This window comes from Phasianus colchicus, chromosome 5, assembly GCF_987193195.1.
Source record: "Phasianus colchicus chromosome 5, bPhaCol1.hap1.1, whole genome shotgun sequence".
NCBI lineage: Eukaryota > Metazoa > Chordata > Aves > Galliformes > Phasianidae > Phasianus > Phasianus colchicus.
In genome coordinates, this window is record NC_143440.1 from 57,436,124 (window position 1) to 57,462,474 (window position 26,351).

The window sequence follows — 26,351 nt, forward strand, 5'->3', positions numbered from 1 at the left end:
CTAGAAAAACCTCATTTCAAACTAGCTTCATGAAGCCCCATGTTCTACATGCTACGCGCATTTTAAACCCTGTTCCATTTTGTGTTGCTGGTGGGTTTTTCTTTCTGTTCTTGTTTGCTGATTGTCAAGGAGCTGATTTCATCTCCCTGCAGCGCTGCTCCCAGGGCAGCTGGCGTGCTCACAGAACCACAGGAGGTGTGATGCTGACAGGGGTTTGCTAACAAGTGCTCCTCCACTTCCTGTGCCTCGTGGGATGCATCGCTTAAAGATGGTTTTGCTCAGTGAGGCTTCCATTGTATGGTTTACATTTCATGCAGCTGGGATGTTGTACTTCTTCATGGGCATTTGTGTGAAATCATCCTCCCATCCCTCTCAGATGGAAGATTTCAGTCTTCCCTGTTGAAGCAGCTGGGTATGCAAGTGATGCACACAGAGGTGAGGCACACAGAGGTGAGGCACATAGAGGCAGCATCCTTGTGCACAGCAGAAAGGCAGCACCAGACCTGCTGAGCTCTGTGCCCAGCAGTACAGCCCAGCTCTGTCTTACACAGCAGCTCTTGGTCTTTGGGATGGGAATCTGTTTGGGGTTTCTTTGAACCAAAGACCCTTAACTCTGCACTAACAGCCTGTACACTGTTCTACGAAGACATCCTTGGTCCTAAACCCAAGTTAGGTTCATTCTGGGAAGCAGTTAAACAAACAGCATAGACCCCCTTGACTACTGCAGTCTTGGCCCCACTGCCTACTTACCCCTTAGAAGCTGTTGGTGTCTGAGCAGCCAGCACCCACCAATGCCCTACGCTGGGCTTTTAGCATCACACAGCCCATCTTGCTTCCCTATATTTTTACTACACATTTCAATCTCTCTCATTGCTGCCTTTGTGTTACGTAGAGCCCTAATGGCCAGGCCACAGTTCTGTTTGGATGCTGCCATTTATGGATTCTGGGGTGAAAAAGCCACCACCACACCACCTTCTGAAGCCATATTCGTATTTTGACCATGGTGTTTGCCAAATAATTTCTTTGCAACCATGCCACAGAGTGCACGGTGGTGCTGTGAGGGTGTTAATGCATCGAGACTCGTCCTTTCAAGGAACAATTTTGTAACAGAATAGTGTTGTTTTTAAAGTCTTTTGCACATGGGTAGCTAAAGGAGAGTTACACGTGTCCGAACCTCGTGTGCAATCGGTGGGATTGATTTTCCAAGTTGTTTGGGGGTGAGGGAGGGAAGGAAGCACTGTCTGCTCATTGGAGGTTTCTGTAGGCAGCCAGCTGAGTTTGCAGGACAGTTGGTGTGGGATGTGGGCAGCAGTTCCAGCTCAGGCTGATCCCTGCAGCTGGGTTTGGCCATTGTGACTTCCCAATGAGATGGAATTAAATACGATTTTTTTTTTCTTTTCTAAGTTTTATTGTATTACTGCAATAAATCTTTAACAGTAATTTTTTTTTTTTAAGTGGTAGAATTGTCACTTCTTCGTGGTTTGAAATGCTCTGGGGGTTACACAATTTCCAGCCTTCGAAGCATCACAGGCACCAGCCCTGCTACAGTGCAACAGTAAAATATGCAGCAGTAAGGTAAAAAAAAAAAAAGAATACATTTGCTTTAAACAGTGGCATCTCCATTGAGGCACACCTCTCTCTATGCATGGGATTCATCAGTTTACATGCAAGCTTGGAGCTTGTTGTTGTCTTCTCATTTTTCTCCACCCTCAAAGTGGCCTCGGTCAGTGAAGGTGACCAGAATCTCACAGCTTGTTCTAAGCAAAATGACCTCACTGGTTCCTTATCTAGTTACAAAATATTTTCCTCTGCTGCTTCTATTTCAGCCCAGCAGTGACTTTCCTCACCACCATCAGCGCCACACATTTATCTCCACTTTTCCAGAGTTCTGGGCGGGGGGCAGGAAAGCCCTTTCTTCTCCCTCTTCCTTAATTGAAATTAAGGTGTGGCCTTTGATCCCAACAGCTCTGGCAAGATTTCAACCAGAGGGCAGTCCTGCTCATCCTGGCCCTGTACCCCATTATGAATCCAAGTCACAATTGCCCAGGGAATGCCCTTTCTCCTCCATCAGCTGCCCCTCCATGCAGCTTTCTGACCACCTTCCTCCTCGCTGGCACTGCAGAGGGCAGAGCAGCACCCAGGCGTAGCTACAGCAAGAACAGCAGCAGCATCCCTTACAAAGCTCAGCCCTTACAAAGGGCTCTACATTTTCTTGCACAATAATTCATCATAAATATAAACCTAACCTTCCACAAAGCCTCCTGCCCATCCATTCATGGCCACTGCTGGCCCCAGGGATGGCCCTGTCAGCTCTGAGATGCTGCTGGTCTGGCTGCAGTGCTGCCTTGTCCTAGGCCAGGGTGAGGTGCTAAGGCACCACTGCTGCTCTTCCCTGGGCTCCTCTCTGCAGAGCAGAACAGCCACTGCTTTGGGTTCTGCCCTAGATTTCAGCCCTCTAAGGCACAGGGACTGCACTGCAAGAAAGCAAATGCTCCAACAGATGCCATCCTCAGCTCCTATGAAGAGTTCAAGGAATCACCACCATTCATTTGTGCTTCTGACAGCCCTGTGAGCACTGACACACAGCAGAAAGAAGCAGGCAGAGGCTGGAGCAGAGCACTACAAGGAAGGGTTTTTGTTTCATAGGATTATACTGCAAGTCTGAGCTCCACCACAACACCAAGTTCTCACCTCCTGTTTTACAGCATTTTTCACAAGACCAAGGCAGCTAAGGCAGATCTAGAATGCACGTTTTATTTAAGTAAAAAAAAAAAACAAAAAAAAAAAACCAACCAGACAACATGGATAAGGTAGGCATGAACTTTTTTATATTCTGACTATACAATAATACTCCTCTCTTTTTTTTCTCCACTGCCAACACTACTGTCATGTTCTGTTCTAGTCTAGTTTTAAGGTTGTCCAGTTAAGTTGTTTGAAGATTCTTTAACCAGGTTGGCCTTTACCTATTTAGAGTTTCTTCTCAGAAACATTCATATATTATACAGGATATACAGATTTTGAAACAAGACACGTAAAAACACACACACCTATAGCCGCAACACTATCATAGCTGCATTGTAGTGATTACGTTGTTCAGCCAGCTGTAGACTCTGTATGTACAATTAGTTTTTATAGTGTTATTTACATAGATGGACTAAAAGCTTTCTTTATTCTAAAAGGTAAAGGCTCTTGTGTTGAAGTATGTGCAGTTTCATAGCCCTGTGAAAAACACGACAATTATATACACTGTAAACAGCACAAGGCATGAGAATCTCCTCCTACCCCAAACCATCTCACAGGAAAGTGTATGTGCACTAATATTCCTCTTCTCCTTCGGCTCCCGCTCCTCTGGTCTTCTTATGGAGAGCACGGTTAAAGCTGTGGCAGGCAGGAACCCAATGATTGTCATGGAGACCCAACTTACAGCCTGGGATGCCCTTCTGGGACCTGTGACAGCACATCCAGTAGCCAGGCCCGTAGGGTAAAGCTTGGCAGTAAGGTTTGGGGTGCCAGCGGCACAGCGACACGTCCCCCTTCACATACTTCTTCTTGCATTGCTTGCAGGGGTCTTCTCGGTAGCGGGGGTCACGGACCCAACGTGAGTCTGCTGGCCTGATGTTGTAGTACTCAATGATGAACTTGAAGTAGTAGCAAGTACATTTTAGGGCCACCAGGCTCCTCGTAGGGAGCAAGCCGAAGATCTTCACTATGATGTGGTGAGGCAGGAAAGCCATATACTGCTGAGGTTCCAGAAGCTGCTGGATTTTAAACCTGGTCTCCAAAAAGTCATGCGAGACCTGCCGTTTCAAGCAGGAAGCATCGAGTACTTGCAAAGCACCTTCTGGAGGGGGAACAGAAAGGGCTGATGGCTCAGGAGAGATATTGGTCCTGACACACGATTTGTCAGATTCCAAAGCATCCTCGTCCTCGTTCTGCACTCCTTCTCCTGGCTTCTCTTGGGTACACTCCTGCAGTGGCTGTGGTGCATGAGTGGCGTTCTGCTCGGCCTGGAGAAAAAACAACCTCCCTGGGACGGGGTCTTCACTCGAACTGGAGGGAGGGAGCTTCTCTTTCCTGCACCCCTTCTCAGTCTTGGTGACCGATATACTGATGCACAAGGGCTCCTTCCTAGCAGGATGCAGGCTCTGCTTCGAGAGGATCACAGCTTCTTTCAACATACAATCAACATTCGTGCTCTTGCTCGGCAAGGAATCCGCCGGCACCCCAGCCACAGCCTGACACAGGGCTGGCAGAGCTCTGGGAGGCTCAACCCGCCTTTCAGCATCGCTCCTTCCAGCCGCAATGGCCAACACAGCGTGAGCAAGTCCTGAACCCGCATTCCCCTCCAACCCAGGAGGGAACGGCTGCGGAGCAGAGGCAGCGCCATCCCACAGCCCGGCATCCCCACACCTCGCTCCGCAGCCAGCCCCCGCTGCCCCCAGCTCTTCACCCCGGCCCACGCTGCCTACAGAGGCTCTGCCAGGCTCAGCACCAGGCTGCGTGCTGCTGGCCAGGAGCACCCGTCCCACGTTCCTGCGGAAGCTGTTGTTGCGTGAGAGGCTGCCACCGTCCCGCTCGCTCTGCCGCCGCAGACACTCCGACTCCAGCTTGGCCACCATGTCCAGGACGCGCACCGGCTCGCTCTGTTGCTGCTCACTGCTGCCACAGCTTCCCCTCTCATGTACCTCACACGGCCCGGGGGCAGAGAAAGGGTCAGAGCTGGGAAGAGCACCTTTAGACAGAGCGCTCAGCCTCGCGGTGGAGGCGGATGTGCAAGTTTTAGCACAGTCTACCAATAAAGCACTTGCTCGCTGCTCCAGAAACGCAACCATCTCTATCACGGAGAGGGACCTGCCCGGGAACACCCCCTCACCATTGTCATTCACATAATGCACCGAGCAATGCTCGATGCCGCACGCAAAAGGCTCTGGCTGGGAGCACCTGGCATTCGCCTCCCTCATTCTTTCCAATTGGATCTTGGCTTTTTTCAGATCTACCGTTTTTTTCCGTCGTTTCACTGTTCTCCCATCGATATCCCACGTGCTTTTGAGCTTCATGGAGCCCAGCCGGTTGTTGCCGCTGCACTGCTGGGCTGCGAAGAAAGCGATCTTCTCCTTCGTATTGCCAGGCTTCACCACAGCCCACACATCCAGAGGCCCTTCCCCTTCTTCTCCCTGATGGATCGTTGCCGACAGGACGTTTTTCTTCTCCCTGGCACTCAGACCATCTGCCGGACCTTTCCCGTTCATATTGCACATAGTATTTGGATAAATAATTCCCAGAAGCTTTCGAGATGGAGTCACAAGGGGGGGTTTGGGGAAAACGCTCAGTTTGGTGCAGTTGTTGGTGTATTTGTCTTCTCGGGGTGACCTCTGATGGGTCATAGGTGGGCCTCTGAGGGAGTCCTGGCTTATTTCTGATCGCTCTTTCCTCTGTAACTTGAGATATGGCTTTAAGTGCATACCAGAAACCCTAGAAAAACAGAAAGGGAAGAAATTATAGTTGCAAAATATGCCTGCCTGGAACAAGAGAAGGCAGCTCAGGGTAGGCACCAGCGTGCCTCCTACCCTTCATCAAGCAGCCCACATCTCAAAAGGAACCACATGAAAAAGGAAAAGCAGCAGCCGGGCAGCTACAGTCAGCCCTTGCAGAACTACTCGCATCTTGCAACGATTAAAATCTTAAGGATTTTAGCAGAGATCTTCCCAAAAGAGTAATTTGTGTCCAGGAAATCCCAAGGTGAAACCCTAATGCTTAAAGTTATGTCCACTGTGCAAACGCAGTGCCTCATTCTAGAGTCCAAGCAATCCTTCCATCCATTCAGCCCCAACCCTGCTGTAGGGCAATCATGGGTCACAGGGCTTACCTTGACCTCACCTACCAGCTACATGGACTCTTTTCAGAAGATAATTGAAGCTAAAAAGGGAAATTAGCAAGTGTAAGTACACTGATCAGACATCCCAGCAGACTGCCAATCTCATAATACCACCAGAAATGATCACAGAATCATAGAATGGTTTGGGTTGGAAGGGACCTTTAAGACCATCCAGTTCCAACCCCCTGCTATAGGCAGGGAAACTCCTTTTAAAACAGGTTGCTCAGAGCCCCGTCCTTCCTGGTCTTGAATGCCTCCAAGGAGGAGCATCCGTAACCTCACTGGGCAATCAGTGCATCACCAGTTCCAGTGCATCACCACCCTCACAATAAAAGAATTTCTTCCTAATATCTAGTCTAAATCTACCCAATGATCCCTATTGTCCTTGAGGATATCAACACTGGCAGATTTGGTACGCCCCCCCCTTGTGCTGTACATCAGATGCCAAACCAAAAAGTGACAGAAGCACCAATTCTGGCTGGAGAAAACCACATCCAAATAAGCATTTTTATGGTTAAGATTTAAGAGCTGTGACACTTGGACACTACTGCCCTAAAGCAGCACTCAGGCAATGGCCCTACACACTCAATTCATCCTTTCTGTTGCATCTTCACCATAATATCCAACACAAAGATCAAAACCACAGAAGCCCAGGGCACTGCCACATAGGATTCAATCATCAGGTGACTTCAGGCTCTTTCTCCAGGGTGAACATATAAACACACTGCTGAACTAACTACAGATTATGTTTCCATGGCAATCTCTGAGTTGTTACATTAAATGCAGAACTTTTTGAAATGAAGATAATCCATGACTGCTAGTTTAAAAACAGCACATTCAATGCCATCAACAGCTGGTGCAGACGCCAAACAATTTCCCCTTGCAGCCACCACCAAAATACTTTTTGGTATTGCATTTCTAGTCCTAAAAACAACTTTTAATTCAAAGCTCCCACACAGCCCCATGCATCAGCCAGTGCAGTCACTCAACAGCTGCTGAATCACAGAATCACTGGATCACAAGTTGGAAAAGCCCTCCAAAATCCCCAACCCAACCTCACCTCACCATGCCCACATCCTTCAGTGCTGCATCTCCATGGCTCTGAAACACCCCCAGGGATGGTGACCCCACCACTCCGTGGGCAGCTGTGCCAATGCAGCACTGCTGTTCCTGAGAAGAAATGTTCCCTAATATCCAACCTGAACCTCCCCTAGTGCACCTTGAGGTCATTCCCTATTACTAGGAACCCAGGAAAAGAGCATAACGTGCTCAGGAAAGAGCATTTCTTCCCTTTCAATTTTACATCACGTCACCCTTGCAACCAGTGCTAATGTCATCTTCCCTTCAGCAACAGACTGTGGGGAGAAGAGAGCTCCCACTTATTCACATACACCCACCCAGTTGCTGGGTTAATTCTCTCCCCATGCCTTCTGTGCTAATTCCAGCTCTTGCTGGAATTGGGTCACCTCCCAGTTCACTTTCCTCTGCAGAATGCAACTGAGCTATTTTGTTTCTCTTCTCAGTTGGATGCTAACGACTAAAATAATCTCATAAAAATAGAACTTCAGGGTGATGAAATAGAGGAGTAAGAGAGGATGGGAAATCAAGGCTGCTGCAAGTTTGCTCGAGCCTCCTTTCCCACAATTCGTAGCTGCTCAGAGCCAGGCCACCAACACACCTGGGTCAGTGTCCAGGCCAGAATCAAGATGCAGGTGAAAGGCAGCAGAGAAGCATGCCTGCAGTCTTCCCTTCCCCACTCAGAAGGGCATTTTGGAGGTGCTTTCAGGAGAAAAGCTGTGGTAGCTGCTCACAGCAGTACCCTGGGGGAAGAAAAGGTGAAGGCAATGCAATATACAGCTTTCCACCTTGAAATCCCAGGAGCCAGGAACAAAAGATCAGATTTCGTTCCTGAGTTTTTATGCCAGGCTGTTTGAAAGATGAGCTGAATTATGTGCTAAAAAGGCTTTCTTCGAACCATTTTCAGGAATCCAGCAGGACAAATCACTTCAACACCCTTCATTAAGGGAAAACTGTAAATGAAGGTGAACTCAGATATTACATGAATGAGAACAGGACTAAACTGGTTACCCAGCAGGCTCGGAGGACACGTTTAGCCAGCAAAGTTGGTTCAGCTGCTCACGGCTATTTCAGGTCTATGGAGAAAGACAAAGGATAAAGTTATGCCTCACCTACTACAGATTTCTCATTTAAGGTTATATTTCCTCCTGTGTTTCAGTTGGTCTCCAGCTAGGCCAACAATACCATTTAAGGTTGAAAAGTTACAATTTACATAACAAAATTATGCCTTAGTCAGAAGTTTTACTGCCAGAATAATTGCCTCATTTGAATTCAGCATTCAGTTCATTGCACTGTTTTAATGGATTCAGATTTAAAGAAAACCTTCCTTTAATAGCTTCAGACAGCTCCAAAATGAATGCTAACTCCATCTGAATGGCACTGCCACTTCCCTTCAAGTTTTCAGGCGGTGAGGAAGAGCTTTTAGTAGCAGATCTTACCTGAAAGCGTTGCTAAGAGAGAAGCAAATCCTCACCCCCACCACTTACAGGCTTCACCATGAACATTCAAAATTCATCCTTCTTAAACAAGAAGAACATCTTCCCCATGCATCAGCAGCACGTTTCATTCCTAACTCCAAGAATCAGAGCAAGGAGTTCCAGCAGAAAATGCTCTGAACACAAACTAGGGCCCAATTCTCTCCCCCCAAGCCCACCCTATTTCTGCAACACTCCAGTGCTGGCAAGCAGAGAACTGTGGCAGCTGCAAGTTAAGTTTTTAAACGTTAAAAACCACCAAAAATAATCGTTACAAGGTGAAGTCACTGACAATTCCCTATCATACTTGAGAATGATTCTGTTTGTTTTCCCCTACTCTGTAAGCTATCAAGCTTTCTCGTTCTGTCTTTAGAGCCAATGACTCTTCAGAACTTCATGGAATAAGCATAAAAGGTTCTCAATCCCAAACGTGTGGTTTTGAAATGCTGATAAGAGATAATTCTGCCAAGAACCATCAGCACTGAAACAACTGGCAGTGCTGCCTTTACACTGTTATTCCAGCCCTAAGCCAATGAAGTGAGAGGACCAGGTTGTTTTTTGTTTTAATTTCTAATCAGCCATGTCTTAGGCACATAAAAACAGGATACTTACAGTTCTGGAATGACACTGCTGTTTTTACAAGTTTCAGTACAGCTCGTTGTCACTACAGTTGGCTCCTATGCTGGACTGATGCATAAATGCAAGCCTTCATACATGCACACACCTCCCCTCTCTGTGTGGAAGGGAAGATCCATTAGCTACTGCACCAAGCTGACCAGAATCTTTCTGCGTTTATACATCTTCTAAATCACAGCGGCCTAAAAACCAAAGTATTTCCTTTAGTAGAAACCAGAGAAAAAAATTGGTACAAGAGGCTCCACTTTCACAACTCACAGAATTGCAGGGGTTGGGAGGGACCTGGGTTGGACCAAGTCCAACCTCTCTACTACATCAGGCACCCTACAATAGGTCACACAGCTCGGTGTCCAGCCAGCTCTTGGCTATCTCCATAGAAAGAGACTCCACCAGCTCTCCAGGCAGTTTGTTCCAGCACTCCACAACTCTCACCATAAAGAAGTTCTAGATGATTTTAAAGGTCCCTTTCAACCCTAACTATTCTATGATTCTTTGTTCGACAAGACCCAGCACCAACCCAAAGTTCTTCCTAGGGTAAACAGAGAGCCTACACATCCTATCCTGCACGTCAGTCAGGACTCCCAAAACGCCCTGTGAAGCACAAAGATTTCTTCTGGCCAGCAAAACCAACAAACCAACAAACCAGCAAACCAACAATGCTCTCAAACAGCACATTCACACTATATGTTTTCTGGGCAAAGCACCAGAAGGTTTTATTAAGGAGAATATTTCAATGAAAACCCCAAAAGTTCCCTGTGGATTTCCTTCTGTAAGCACTCACTCCAGTAGGCAAGATTTCCTAGCACTGCTGACTGCATGTGCAGCACCAACTGCAACTCTGAAAAACCCCTCAGGGCACACAAACACAAGGCACTAGCCAGAAAAAAAAAAAAAGGCAGCAGCAACGAAAAGCCACACCAACCTCTGGCAGGGCACATCTTTTCCCTGGCATCCCATCTCTCTTATGGGAAACTTTGCTCCTCTGCAAAGAACACTGACAATTACCAAGGACTGAGAACTGTATGTCAGTTCAACCATGGTCAACCACTTGTTATTTCTGGAAGTGCTTGGTGGGTTCAATCTCCAGTACCACTTCCATCCCCTTTGCACTGCTGGGGCAGGCAGAGCAGACAGAAAGCTGCTTCAAAGGCATTCTGTAGATCCTGCTGGGGTGGGAAAGTCCCAGCTAACAGCAAGGGTGGACAATACTCTGCTACTCGCTGAAGCTTGTTCTGGTGCATGGCAAGCATCCAAACCTGGAGAGAGGTGGGTTGGGAAGCACAGTGCTCCAAAGCATGGGCTGGTGGGACTGCAGCAGCTGTGGGGGCATCTGGTTTCTAGAAAAAAAAAAACAACTCCCTTGCAGCACTACCTTCAGACTGAAGCAACTGATCTCTTTGTGCCTGCCCAACTGCCTCCTGCAACACAGAAAGGCCTGGGTTGAAAAGGACCACAGTGATCATCAAGTTCCAACCCCCTGCTATGTGCAGGGTCACCAACCAGCAGACCAGGCTGCCCAGAGCCACATCCAGCCTGGCCTTGAATGTTTCCAGGGATGGGGACACAGAACAAGCAAGGAGTATCAAAGACCATGCAGCTAAACAGGTCTTTTTTCACAAGACTTGCCAGTGTTTTGGATGTAGGTTGCTCTGAATGTACTGCCTCCTATTTATTTCCATGGAAACTCCAAGAGATACAAAGGACACAATAACACTAAGTGATAGAGCAAATTCTCAGCTACAAAACACTATTTTTCAATGCAGTCACCACCATAAGCTCTGTAGGTTTGCCAACGATGATCCAGCACCAGCAGAGGTGACCCGCTGTCACTTTTGCTACATCCACTGTTTGGTCTCCAAATAGTTTGGTTGTGGGTGCCCCATCCCTGGAGGCATTCAAGGCCAGGTTGGATGTGGCTCTGGGTCTGCTGGTTGATGACCCTGCACATAGCAGGGGGGCTGGAACTAGATGATCATTGTGGTTCTTTATGACTCCATAAACATTCACTGATGACTGTCAGTGAGTGCCATTATTTCTGCATGAAGGAATTCAATGACACACCTTTGCTTCACACGCACTTCTGTGTCAGATGCCATTTCATCAGGCTGCCCCTCCACTGCCCATCTGCCAACAAAATTTAACAGAATACTGGTGGAAAGGTTCAACCTCTACTGCCATACCATCAATTTCCACCTGCAACGTTGTGGGCCAACAGAAGAAAAACAGGATGCATTACTCTGGGAACAGCCTTTGCATAAAAGCACTTACCAGTTGACATACAATCAATTATTCATTGAAGCTTCAGGAAGCTCAGATCTCCGTTCCCTACTTTCTAATCACGCCACAGATGACACAGGGATGACAGAAAGAGGGAAAACAACAACTGAAAGAGCTGGAATTCAGAGTCATCAGCTGCTCCAAAAGCATTCAGCACAAAGATGATGGCAGAGTAAACATCCCAGACAGACATACCCTAACTTTACAGAAACACTGATGTTTCCTTTTGGAAACATTATCTTTCCACAACGTTCATTCCCTCTTTTATTAACTGCAACCAGACCAAGGTCATTTTTAATACAATGGGGTAAGAAGTTTCATCAAGTAGTTAAAGCAGCAGTGATGCTATTCAGACTTCACTTTTACACATATGAAATGTGCACACGTGAAAGGCTGTAGGAATTAACCTTGGACTGCACTACCATTAAGAAACTCGGGAGCTCAAATGGAAGGATAAGCAAAAGCAGAAGGAAAGCCACCAGTTTGTTCTTTGAAACTCAAGCCTAAAGATCCAGTTCATGAAGGTGGCCACACTGTGATATAGAGGATTTCACTGCAGACAGAGCAACCCAAGAGGCATTCTTCCAGGAGTCAGAAGGTGTTCTCATTATAATGAACACATCCCAAATAAGAAAAACTCCAACTGAACACGTTTCTTCTTCAGGAAGGATACCAGAAGTAGACATAGGTTTCATGTCTTCACGTCAATATCGCCTGGAATGCAGTGCTGCATTGGAGAAAGATCATGGCATCTCCAGGCCTGCTGGTCTTACTTTGGTGTAAAACAGTGCTTTGAAAGAAAAGAGGATTACAAAGACATGGGGAAACGGGGAAAAGAAATAATACAATATATCAGACAAATCTGAAGGTTTTCAAAAGAAGAGCTTTCTTGAAAAACACTCTAATGTGGTTTATTCATATGGTCCTCAGGAGGCAGGCAGAGATCTACTGGGCAAGACAGATTGACAAAGAATTGTTGAAAGGCACGAAGAAGCTGTCTTAGCAGCAGAGAGCCCCAGGTGATGAACAATAAAACACCAGCCTCAAAACCAAAGACACTCCTCAAGAATCAGCCTGGAAAACAATTTGTTTTTGTTACAAATGACCTCAACAACAAAGCTACAGAAATGAAAGGCAGTGCCAACACGGAAGAAGCACAAAGCACTTGGTTAACAGAAACAGGGCAGAATTCTGAAGTACAGATGGTGATACAGCAGAAGGCTGAACACCAAGAAGCACAGTTTTCACTGAAAAAGGTGCTACAAATAGACACATCCATGACACAGAGGCAAATGAAGGCAGATCTGTGATACTGAAAAGCTCTCCTATATGGTCTCCTTTGGAAGTCAGCACACAGTTATTGTCATGGCTCAGAGGAGATTTACCCAGACTAAGAACAGTCAGTGTTCAGTAAGCTACAAGAAAGCACGGGGGCCACTGGGCACAGCAAAACATAGGTGAGGGGATACAGCTGCAGTTTACAGAACACAGCAAAAAAGATAATATTGAAAACGAGAGGTGATTCTTATGCAAAATATTTACCACCACCAGCTCAAAATAACATATAAGCTGGCATGAACATTCGTTCCGAGGATCGAAACGTTCCTAACTGCACAGTTAGAGCTGTCATCTTCAGTAATGGTTTAATCTATGGGAGAAGAAAAGACAGAAGTCCAGCCTAAAAACAATTACAAGTTTACCCAAAGGATTATGAGATACTCCTTGAGAAAGCAAGGAGCTGGGCAACCAAGGGAGTCCTTTCCAGCCCTAAATTACTATGAGACTAACATAGCAAGCATGTGTTGCCTACATAACCACAAGGAACAAAGGTTAAAGTTTACTTTAAACCCACATGAATTTTGGAAATGAGAAAGCTGCCTCTCTTCCTTCAGTTTGAGGAAGTTTAAGAGTCTTGGTTTCAAAAGAGATATGTATTTTTTTTTGTTCAAACTGGCATGTTCTTTCATTTGCATAAGCACAAGTTGTTCTGTACGGAGTTCCTATAACAAGACACAGTGAGAGGCGTTCACTTCATTGTCACATAAGCACAAGTGTTTGAAACCAGTCGTGCATTTCTTCTTAGGAAAAGACACAGGAGAAGGGGCAATACAAAACTTCAGATTAAGTCAATCCAGTTACTTACTCCATAGCAAGACAAACCACAACAATGATTGCCAGCATTTCCACTTGCTGTAAGCTGACTGCATATTTTAAAGCCTACTGTAACAAGCTACTCTTCAATATACTTCAAAGCTATATTCCCAAATTAATTTACAGCTGTTACTAAAAAAAATTATAATAATCAAAGGTTTCTCCAAGTACAGTACCATCTGTAGTTGTCATTATCAAACAACAGTGTCAAAAAACATTTCTGCCCTCAAGCCATTATATTTCAGTTAAAGGCTATTGGAAAGTAAGTGACACACAAGACAATAAGAAAGCAAGTAGAAGGCCAAACAGGTGCTAAATGTTTAGCTAAAGGCAGGCCAGCTGGTCTGCTCGTACCGTTTGACTTGATGGAAGGTAGAAGATGCAGAATTCAGTGGTTCCCTGTGGAGGCCAGCTCTGCAGGAACTCTTCATCGTAACTCCCCCTCCAGCTAAGGCACGCTGTCACAGCCAGTCCATCCTGGTTCACATGCAAGGCTCCCTCCTCAGCTCTCCTCGCCCTGCACAGAGCTTCACAGTGTCTCTCCCACCTAGAAACTGAACAAACATGAGAAAAGTAGCATCATGTCGGAGTACAGCAGGGCACAGGCTATCAGGACAAGGATCCCTTCCCAAAACAGGGTGAAGAGGGATAGAAAATATACATACATATAAATATACCACTACACATGGTACATATTCTATGTATACACAAACACAAAACACTATACAGACATGTCCACATACATAAATATAAAAAGAACTTATAAATATAAAAAGAACTTATACAACATCATGCCGTTATTGCAGCTGGAGTTTCTGAACACAGTTAAAACAGAAATGAACGCCCCCAACATCACGTATGCTGCTGTGCTTATATGTAGCTACAGCCCTACCTGGGTACCTCCCATGGGACACGTCGTCCTCCAAGCTCCATGCAAACCAGACACGCAAGACCTTTCTTCCTGTTAGCACAGCATCAAGCCAGCAGTAAGATCTGATGCTGCCAGACGAGTTACGTTAGCTTTCTAATCAAAGTAACATGCCCCCTTCGTAGAGAACAAAATAAACATGCCACCACAAAGCTCCAAACCTTCTGAAAACTGCCCTGTCTTTGCATCACACACAGATAAGCCAGCAGATTTCACCAAAACAAAGCTGTTCTGTATCTCACTTGCCTTCTACGCCTTGTCCTTGGAGCTAACACCAGCAGCGGTGCTGCAGCACACTTTGACAGTGGAAGAACAACCACCATCAAATTAGAACATGAAATATGTGACGCAGTTAAGGTGCCCTGGAAAAGCTTGAATATTCAAGCCTGAGTTGCTGGTAGACTGCTTTAGTGATTGCTTGCTTCCTCCTCTCTGAAGGACTACGCACAACAATGCCGTAACGTAGAACACTAATGACAAAGCTGTGGCCTCACAGTATCTGGGATTCAGTGCACGTTGTTCTCTTTTCAGCTCCAAGATGAGAGCCTCTCCCATCACCTTCTGCCTAGTGAGGTTCTGAATGCCCCCTCCCTGGAGATGTTCAAGGCCAGGCTGGATGGGGCTGTGAGCAACCTGCCCCAGAGGGAGGTGTCCCTGCCTATAGCAGGGGGTTGGAACTGGATGGTCTTAAAGATCCCTTCCAACCCAAACCATTCTGTGATTCTATGATGATTCTACAACACCTGGGGACTTCAGAACAGCACCCACCTTTGCACAGCTCACTTAACTGGCACCCAACAAATGTGGTTTACAACCCAATGCTAACACTGAATATGCAGCTGGCCTGGGAAGCCCTCTCCAACTTTGCAGCCACGCTCAGAGAAAGTGGTTAAGGATGACTTTCTCAGCTGAGAGAGAGAGAGAGAAGTTGGTTTACATCCAGCTGGACTTATGTGTTAAAGGAATTTCACGATTCCTCCAGTGATGGGGAATGAGAGGTTAATCATTCAGCCATGTTTGAGTAAGCAGGAGCCTAAAATAATACATAAAACATTATACAAATACATTCCAGTCCTTCACAAAGAAGTCTCTGCTGAGTTCTACACAATGCAAAGAAACATACTGAACTGAGAGGACTGAGGCATTGCACAGGCAGAGCTGGAGGGTGAGAGTGTATCCTCTGCTCCATAAGATCAGAAAGACCAGCAGATAGAAGACATGGTTAACAGCTGCACAAATCACAGCTGCGTATTTAAACAGCATCCTCATTAAACTACCCAGAGCCTGTAACAAGGACCTACCTGCACGAGTGAAATCTGAGCACCAAAAAGAAAAAGAAAATCAGACATTTAGGATGTTTTTAGAAAATATATTTCTATAAACATATGCCCAACTGCTTTATGAAAATCAGAAGTTAAACAAAATCATTCCTTTCCCAGGAACCACCAGTAAGAGGCATTGAAATTCTGACTTCTATCCAAGCTTTTGTCTGGCTTCGCCTTCTGGCTTTACTGACACCAGCATTTCAGACTCAGCAGGAACTGTATCACAGAAACATTATTATATCCACACCCAAATAAATGCAAACATACAGTTTTAAGAATGCCAGTCACTTTTTCACTAGCTTAAACTCTCTTGATGTACCTCTGGTTGAGAGCACCGAGTGTTTTGTTCCAGTCCTACTGCTTTGTAAATCAAAATGAAAAAAGAAAAACTGAGAAGTGATTAAAAAAAAAGATAGCTATATACTTAAGGAAAAATTCTCATTTATAGCAGAGCCTAAAAAGCAAAAACATCATGCAAATTCACTCCAGTTGGGCTAGGCACAACCCCAATCCAAGCACAGATATCGTATCATGGGATGCCATGCATTTAGAGAAAGGCCTAGCACCTTCTAGAGGAAGGCAAAAGCTGACAAAATCCATACAAGTTCACAGTGCAGCACAGATGAAAACACAGCTCCATACAAAGCATGCTTTTTTCCCTTTTTTAGCTACTGGTCTATAGAAAAGAGCTGAAATAGACTATTAATGGCAGCAATCTACTGACAAATTCCCACTGTGTGAGTACTAAAAAGCTGTGCTTGTGAATTAAAAAAAAAAAAAAAAAGGAAAAATAATCAGCAACCAAGCCAGCACGGAGATACTTACTGCCTCTTAGCTACCATAGCATTTCTTAACAGAGGCTGATCCTTATCAGGAGGTGCTTCCCTTCTTTGCTTAGTTTTGCAGAGTTGAGTACAGCCTGAAAATCGAAATACAGATGCACAGAGAAACAGAACAGAAAGAGGAAAATAAGAAACTAATCTTCTTGCTCTCCTTTCCTGAAACCGCCCCCAAACATATGCCTGTATGCATCAGATGTGGGAAGGACTCAGATTTTGGCAGCAGGAAGCATCACACTCTCAGCAGCGGACAGCAGATTGCTGAATGGTCTCACCAAACTCCCTATCTCACCATCATTTCTGAACTGCTCCTGCAGTATTAAATAGCATGGAATAAGGGGGAAATCATCTGTGCAGCAATACACCACAGCTTTTGCTATTTACAGGCATTGCAGCAGTTAAAGCTTTACTGCAGGTACAGTGTGTTTTCAGCAGCAGCAGCAACTGATGAAGTATTCCAAAGGATGGGCTCGCTCCTTGAGAAAATTTGCTTTCTAGGAAGGAGGCAGTGGCACAGGGACTGGCTCTGAGCAGAATCCCCGCCGTTGCTAAGAGCAGAACAGTCTCTGCCAGCCTGAGCAGCCCACCTCCAGACAGGGACTGGCTCTGGGATGCTCTCCAGCCACACAGCACCATGGCACCGGCTCAGCTGGGCAGCAACCAGCACGCTCAGGAGGCAGAAGGAAGCAAAGGCAAGTCTTTCAAAGGAAACTCAGAAGAGTTAACACAGATATAGTCATTAGAAGGGACTTAACCATTGGTGAGGCCTTATAATACAGAGCTTTGTTTGGTCCATACCAAACAATCAGCGACAGCCCCTGCATCCCAATGTTTCTGCTTTTTCATCCAACACAGCGAGGATCTGGGATTCTGCACACTGGATTCAACATGTATGTACTTCTAACTCTTCTTTAATCATAGCTTCTTTCTAAAGCCACACCTTGAAGCATACAGTGAAAGGGTGCCTGCCCTCAAAGGGGTTTTTATGTTCCTTCCAGTCAATGGAAATAAACTTTTGAACACACACATAACATGTAGTGTTTTACTTGTAAGAGGGGAACAACCACATGAGTTCCAAAGCTCTGAAGCTGGATTGCTCACTGCTGTCAAACATCAAAATTTGAAGTCATCATCCCTAGAGATGAAACGTGGAGATGTGGCACTGAGGGACAGCTTAGTGGGGCACAGTGGTGAGAGACTGGCAGCTGGACTAACCGATGGTGGTGTTTTCCAATGCTAAGGATTCTATACCTGCTGCATTATCAAGTCCTCATTCTAATGAAGCACTACATGGAGAGCCTGTCTCCCTTTCCAAGATCACGTCAATAAAGAATGAAAGGTTTTCAATTTATAGCTCTGGTGTTTTTCCCTCTGCAGGTGTGGTTAGTGTTGGAATGATCTAGCTATCCCCTTTCCCCTCAAAAGGGAAAATCTCAAAAGGGAAGAAGAAAACAAGCTCTGTTGCACCTTGCTGATGCTCCATTTTTGTACTGGAAATGATCACAAAGTGTTTCACTTGTTCAACTATTCCTGAAAGGCTTCAGCTGTCTCGCACAATTTGGTTAGGGATATTATCTGTTGCTCAACTGGGAAGAAGAACTGGCTCACTGGATTTGTTCTGCTTGACCTAAGAGAAAAACAAAAACCAGTATAAATCCATTATTTGCTAATTCTGCTGCAGTGCTGATGACAAACCCACAGATCACACATTACTTCACTCTCTAGAAAGCAACCACCTCCTTTGGCACTCACTGTCACTGCATAATCCATGCTGTGTCCCGAATGATAAGCAGAGGGTAGCTGAGCCCTGTTGCTACAGCTGCTGTGCTCTTGGGTTACTAGGTATGGGTAAAGACACTGCAATGCATTTAGGGCCACGTGATCCATGAACCACAGCTGAATTATTTAGCATATAAAACTAGATTTGTTTTGCCATGCAGATTGTGAATTAATGAAAGCTCAGCTGAATGGCTACTTTCTTGAGGCGAGGGGAAGGAGAAAGCTTCCAGAAGCCTTCCTATTATAGAAGCAATAGAGCTAGTTCCAAAAATAGTAGGCAAGCACTCCAAGAGCTCTGGAGACGTCGTGCCCTGGTTTTATGAGGCTGAAGCCTCACTCAATTGCTCCTCTACATGCAGAGGATGCTGGAAACGTCTGAAAGATGCAGAAATGACATTAAATTGGGAGTTTTAGGACAAACACCAGAGAGAAATCTAGACAGTCTAGATGAAAGAGATCAACTTGAATACCAATAGGGAGCAACCTGTCCCACTTTAGAGACAGACAGATAAAGCCAGAAAGCAGAATCCTATCTTTCCTCAAGAACACAATGTTAGTTTGCTAAAGAAGATCATGATTATTAGAACAGTGATGTTGCAGATTAAGATTGTCAACAGCAATTTCATCACTCTGTTTTGCTTTTTGGACATTAGGGACCCTGGCTAGAGAGGTTCACTTGACTCATTTTGGCACACATTTGGTAGATGTGTTTTTGCTGCAACAGCTAATAAATAGCCCATCACATGGCCTGGCTGACAGTAATTATGCACTAGTTAGCCAGCAATGGTTTGTTAGCGATCCAACAGGACAGCATAACCCACTCTAATTCTTAATTTTCAGTCTCCTTTGTCTGTTTTGTGGCAGCACTTAAAATACAATGAGAATAAACTACTTTGCAATACTCCTCTGACTACAAATGTAACTTTGAATCTTTGTATTCCAGCATAAGACTGGCTTTTTTATTGGCACATACTGAAATGGCATCAGGAAACAAATCCTCCATTTGACACTCTAAGATAAAGTCTCCCCACAACATATTACACAATGCACAGTACTAAATGGGGTATTAAATGGCTTCTATAGCTACTGGATAGGCAAATACAGTTCCTTCTTGCAAGCTTTGTTAATAAAGAGAACGCCACAGCAGGTGACCTGGTATTAATCACTGTATTTATCAGCTTTGATGTTTGCTGAATATGGCTCCTTCTGGCTTGGACAAGCCTTTGGGATGACAGCTGTGCTTTGATGCAGACTGCCCCAAATGCTGTGAGCACAGGTCCAGCCCCAACAACTCAGCAAGGCAAGCTGCAACTGATTTCTGTTCCTTTTTGCAGAATCACTCCCCTTAATCAAAGGGCTATGCAGCAGATTTCTCTGTCCTGTATCTTTCCCAGCAAAATCCAGTCTTTAAAAAAAAAATAACAGTGGATTCATTCAGCCAACTCACTGGAGAGCTGTCAACTTACAGTATTCACTATGCATTCCAAAAGCATCCCAATTTTTCTCATTGGCTCCAAAACTACACTCAGCAACTGGAAGCCCTGCTAGAGCAAGGGAAACAGTAGGTAAAAGATGACAGTGCTCACAGAAAAGTGTTTTATAAGTAACTGTGACATTTCTGTGCATTATTTCTGTATTTGAAAATGCCCATTTTTTGTAATATATTCCTGAATCCACCCTGTTTTCATATATGGGTACCCCAGGCTGGATGTGGCTCTGGGCAGCCTGGTCTGGTGATTGGTGACCCTGCACAGAGCAGGGGGTTGAAACTTGATGATCACTGTGGTCCTTTTCAACCCAGGCCATTCTATTTCGCAACAAATTTGCACCTATGTGCCACATGATTTGACAGGAAATCTTAAAATCCTTTCCAATTTTCATTTGTTGCTGTAAGCCTGCTGGTGGCCAAACTTCATTTACAGAAAACTATCTTTCATCTTGCCAGGATAACAAAAAATGCTGAACTATGAAACGTGAAGTTTCCATGTCAGCAGCTTTCCAGACTCAGGAAAACAGTTAAACTAAGTATACCCAACTTCAGAGCAGCTGACACTCAATAGAAAGCTCAAACTCTTTTGCACCTAACATTTCATAGCTCAAGGCACCATTAGTTCTACTGAGGACAGCAAACTTTCGACAGAACAGATTTGTTAAGAGTATTTAGAAACAACCCACCCACAAGAAGCACACCACCACCTACACCCTCTCAACAAGCATTGGATTCACTCCTTTCCAGAGGTATCTTGCTTAATAAAAAGTAGTTCAGGAAGGAAAAGTTGCGATTTCAAACCAAAAAAATAAATTGCTCATTAACATGAGGTTCTGACATGGTCTACAGATGCTTTAATGAAAAGAAAATGCTGTTCTGATACGTAACTTGTTTCAGGTATATAGCAAGCCACATGCTACAAAACATACCCTAAAACTCTGAACATTTTCAGAGCATTAACTCCACCAAAGCAGCCTGGTCTTATACACTTGCCAGCTATCCAATTCGGGCAGCAACAAGGCATAACACATCCAACTCTGAACTGATTCATTTATCTACATCCAAGTAACAGCTCTCAGAGAGAAGACAGCCTGGATTTTGAACAGAGGCTGTTTTTATCAGTTAATCCCATGCCACTATTGCCCAAAACTCCTCACTGTGCTCCACAGAAAGGGCCAGCTGGCCAGCAACCTGAGAACCCACCAACCTGTAGTGAAAACAACTCCAAACTGTTATCATTTCTTAATTGCTCATGCCAGATGAAGGTGGGAAGGACATCTGGGATGGTTTCTGTGGGACACAGCCAGCTCCACGATGGCTCCATACAGGGCACTGCCTAACAAGTGGCACCTCCTGGAGAATATACTGAAGATACTGAAGAACAGGCAAAAAACACCAAAAGGAAGGGGGGAAAAAACATCAAGATCAGAGAATGAACGCCTGTACCTCCTGACAGAGTGAAGGTGAGCACAGGCAAAGGGAAAGGCATTAGTTTAATATTTGTCATTCTGTTGCTCACTCTTTACACCTATTTGAACCAGGAACAATTTAATATTCCCTCACATCAATAGGCTTTGCCCTGAACAGGAGTTGTGAAGCAATGCACCCAGGTTATCCAGACCCACAAGCAGTGAAATTCAGGTGGATGCTCTGGAGAGCAGCATCTGGGTGCAAAGCCCATTTCTCACTGCTCAACTGCTTTGGGAGTGCAAAACAAAGCCTGGTCAAGCAGACCAGAAAAGCTTTGGAGAACCCAAAAGCACAGGCACACAACCAATGACACGTTAAGGCTACAGATGAAGATAGAATAGCAGTAGCATGTGCTAAAACTCAAAGCATGTGCTTGTTGGGTTTTTCAACAAATTCTTAAAAGAAGAATATACATGAAACATCTTCTGCTGAAATAACTCAGCTATGGATAAGCTTGTTTTCTTGGCAAGTAAATGGCAGTACAGACCAGCATTAATACAGTGTTTCTGGATGACTGCTTCAAAAGGCTGTTGAAATATCCAAGCTAATTCTGAAACCTACCAATCCTGTGGATCTTCAGATATTTTCTTTGTTATGTTTTAAAGACTTTTTCCATTAATAACTCAGAGTTCCTTGATGCAAAAAATAGTTTCCCCATTCTTCAGAGCCCTGCAGTCAATACGCCTTGCAACACAATTAGATTTTTAGAAATTCTAAGCATAGCACAAATTCTGCCATGAATTCTTTTTTGAAAGAAAACAAAGAACTAAAAATAGCATCTGCATTTTGGTATAGGTTGTGCACATTCAATTACCTCATTAACTGTGAAGAGGTGTGCTGCACATCTCTCACTTCTCACCCTCATCTTCAACATCCAGCGATCTGCACCTGCACTTTAAAGCTTGTTAATGTGAAAGTATCTTCATCAGCAAGAGGAACAGGGATAAGCACGCTCCTATATAGCTCAGTGCTCCCCCCCAGTACCAATAGTACCATGGAATGGCCTGGGTTGAAAAGGACCACAGTGATCATCTATTTTCAACCCCCTGCTATGTGCAGGTCACCAACCAGCAGCCCAGGCTGCCCAGAGCCACATCCAGCCTGGCCTTGAATGCCTGCAGGGATGGGGCATCCACAGCCTCCTTGGGCAACCTGTTCCAGTGCCTCACCACCCTCTGGCTGAAAAACTTCCTCCTAAAATAACACTGTCTTTTCAAGGTTTCCACCTCTAGGACAAAACATTAGAAATGAAAATGAAAATAAGGAAACAAATCAGCAGGAAATCAAGCCAAAAACAGAGTACCCCAAAATGTTTTTTTTCTGCAGAAGGGTGATTTAACTGCACCAGATTTCAGGCTGGGGAGACTGTTATTTTGCTGTGAAACCACTCAGCACATTTTTAAGCTTCCCAGCAGAGCAGCTGTTGCAGTGCTCACAACTGAAGAACATAACCTTGCAAATTAAACATGCCAGCTCCAGAGGTCCTGCTCATCTCAGTGCCTTTTGTCAACACATTGCTACCAAAACCCTTCCCTGCAAGCCAGCTGCATTCTGCTAGCCTGAGAACCAAATTACCAAAGTAATAATCAAGCTGTATCAGCTGCATCTCTCAGCATTTAACATCTCGCACTAATTTTCTGTGAGCCTGCAGGAAATAGTTTCTAAAAGCTCCCTCAAGAAAATAAGCTACAAGCTGGAGTTGGTGTGGGTTGTTTTTTTTTCCCCATTCTGAGCCATCTCTGCACTATTTCATAGCTCTGATAATTGTACCACTGACTAACCTCCAACTGGGAATAACTGTTTTTATCATCACTATTAAAAACAGTCCCTCACACTGTTAGGAATCTGGAAAGTCACTGTAGCTGCATCCCACCCTTCAGCCTCTCAAAACACTACAGAGCAATGAAAATATGTGCTGAAACCAGAGGATCCCTGTGCTGAGCACCTCCTGTAATTTGGGGGTAATTACAGCTGCTTCTCAGAGAAAGCAGCCGTGGAAATTTGATTATTGATTTTAGAGGGGCAAACGATGTGAGATCTCATAAAGGAAGAGTGAACTTCAAATGTTTCATACTGGACTGGGGAAGTTGAATTATTTTCAGAAGCATAAGGTGAGTGCTATCAAACCTCACACATTCACCTAACCTCACAGCTGATGGTTAGTTTGGGTTTCAAAGCACGAGATCCATCTGCAGTTTTCATCTCCTGATCCCACACTTCCTTGGTTTTTATAGATTAGGCAGAAGAGTGACTGATGGCACTCAGAGAAGCTGCAAGATGCAAAGAAAAAAAAAAAAACACCACCAATAGAATCAAGAACAGCAGATTTCAAAAACAGCTTTTAATTATCTGAAGGTGCAGCTGCCAAGCAGACAGCAGGGGCTGTGCATCACGTACAGACAGGGAAGTTCCCATGGGTTTATTCCACAGCCAATTACAGTGGATTAACCTATTAGTAAGAGTAAAATATTTTTGTTTGGACTTGAGTTTCAGTGACCTGAAAAAAAATCACTGCCACTCATAGTCTGACACGCAGGATCAGCAGTCTGTTATATCACACTTCCAGTCATCACTGCCCATAAACACACCCTACAAGAGACCTCTCCCTCTTGTTTAATGCATCTTCTGTCATCGGTTCCCTCACGGAGACTGACGTTCTGCTTCAACTACCATTTATATACCTGTTAAAATCAGTGTGGATATTAAAGAGCAGCATCAAATACCCCCCAACCTTTATGCATCCCCTCACACAACCCTCCAGGTGCTTCATATTACACACTTCTGCCTCTGTGAGATGTCCTTGTCCAACATCTGTCAAACAGCAAAGCGTCGCCGCAGAGCAGAGCAGCTTTCCAGGATCCCTGTGCTCAACACTGGGTGTGCCTACTTTTGTTTGGTATCAAGTTCATTCTGTTGGCTCCCTTACATGGATAGTTAAGCTTTTCCCCCACCTCCTAAAACATCTGTTCTTTTTCTAAGTTCTCCAGACTTCCTTCCCCTTGACCGTATCACAAAGACTCTCTTTTTAGCAGGGCTGCCTTCTTGATAGCCCATCACCATTATCTTGTTGTTCATTGCCAAGCGATGCAGAACACTAAATCTTGCCGAGCTTCCAGCCCTTTCAGCTCGAGGCCAGGCACCAAAATTCAAGCATTCTGATTTAGAGAGGGTTGCTAAACTCCTTCCCTGCCTCTTTCTTTTAAACACTCCACAGCTTCCTGTCCTGGGAGGCAACCAAACTGCTGTAAGAAATGCCAGGTTCTGTTCAACATCCTCGATCCCTGTGACACTGAACATTGAAAACAATTAGGTTCCTTCCAAATCTTGCCCTGTAACAGCTTTTATTCCAGGAAGTGTAGAGATGAGTATAAATTACTTCAGCACGAAGGAGTTTGAGCTGGTCACTTGCTAAATCCCACAGCAATTCAAGTCAATGTTCAGGCTTGGCACAAGCAGCCATCCGCTGCACACAGCACAATGTCACCCCTTAAATCCCCACTGTTCAACCTCAAGGCACTTCTCCCCCCCCCCTTTTTTTTTTTTAAGGGTGCATCAGCTGATGACTGAAAGTGGAAATGCTTCATTTAGCACATACACTTGTTAAACTGCTCACAGCATGCAAATAAAACACTGCATTGTGCAAAAGTCATTCAGCCTCCCTGTCCGTAAATATGAGCAATGAAACTGTGTCCAGGAAAGAGAAACTTGGAACAGCATGCAAATATTTCAGTCCTTCACTCCCAATATTCACATACCAGGCTGAAGCCCACATCTGTGTCACGCAGAGGGGTGACCATGTTGAGAAGCTGTTGCACAGACTGGGTGGGAAAACGACCATTATCTGTCTTTGCCCCAGTACTGCACCCTTTTATTTGTAGTTATTACTGCAAACTGCTTTTTTTTTTTTTCTAGACAATGGTTGTGTTATTATAGGTACCTTCATGCTGTGCCAAAGCACATACACACAGCAATTCAGAACAATCAGCCTTGTTTTCATGGGAGCAAAGGTTGCGGCCAAATGAAATGGGTGGAGATCACATTAAACAATCTTGGAATCTGCTAATAGGATATAGGAAAATGTGACCATAATGCAGATGCAGAATTCCCCTTCCACCTTCCAATATCATGGATATAATAAAAGCTTTGGAAAACCAATTAAGCTATTTGTATACTATGCAAGAAAAAGCGGTCTCAGTACACTAACAAGTATGCTAATGAGAAGCTCTCGAAAATAACAACAACAAAACACTGACCTTTCAAAGGTCTGAAACCAACAAGCAAGTTCCCCCAGCCCAGAACACCACCTGCTGAAAAGAAACAGGATACCTGCTGGATGTCTGCTTATCCCCTGTAAACAGAAGCTCATTGCGCCGAATGTTCCTGCCTTAAAGACATCATCACATCCTCCTCTGCCTGACAGGGGAATTTTCATACTGAAACACCTTGCTTGGTCAGCCGTAACCTGCACTCCCCTTGCTGGCTTTTGAGATGTGCATTAGTCAGCTTTCACCTTCACAAATCTGATCGTGCCTCCGCATGATCGTACACTGAAGTCATGTCCTTGAGCCTGTGACATCAGTCTGTTGCCATGGAAATGTACAGGGCAGTCCAAAATTCAGTATTATGGCATCACTGCAGGATCAGGCAGCAGATCAAGCCAACGCCCGAGCGCTGGTTAATGCAGCACAAACAGCTGAGACATTGCAATCTCAGTGCTACAGTCCAACTGCACTTTATCTTAATATTCTTCCCAAATAGGGCTTGAAGCCTCTTGTCAAGAAAGATGACCCAGGCTGTCATTAACATCGTGACAAACAGGCCAGCCATGACGCATCACTGAAGAAGGGCAATATGTTTCCAGGGATGGCCACGAAGGACAAGGGAAGTTCAGCTCTCTGAATAGAACCTACCATCTGTTCCTACAGCAACACCAGACCTGCCTGGAGAGATCTTTCACAGAGAAACAGGGGTGGTCCCCTCAGCACACGGATCAAGTGGTAGTTTACACAAAGCTTTTCTGGAAATAAAAG

At 44.9% G+C, this 26,351-nt stretch overlaps 1 protein-coding gene across 21 annotated transcripts in view; it reads right to left on the reverse strand.

Moving 5' to 3' along the window:
* Window positions 1-1,459: 1,459 nt before the first annotated feature.
* FBXO34 (F-box protein 34) overlaps window positions 1,460-26,351 on the reverse strand; it is a 37,043-nt gene continuing 12,151 nt past the window's right edge. For 5 of the 21 annotated variants that reach the window (XM_031605404.2, XM_031605409.2, XM_031605411.2 and 2 more), the window contains 2 exons: window positions 13,846-14,045; window positions 1,460-5,472 (listed from right to left, as the gene is read on the reverse strand). In XM_031605404.2, the coding sequence (XP_031461264.2) occupies window positions 3,315-5,472; window positions 13,846-13,922 (2,235 nt within the window). In that variant the 5' untranslated portion in view covers window positions 13,923-14,045 and the 3' untranslated portion in view covers window positions 1,460-3,314. The other 16 variants (XM_090141888.1, XM_090141894.1, XM_090141893.1 and 13 more) reach the window with 12 other exon arrangements.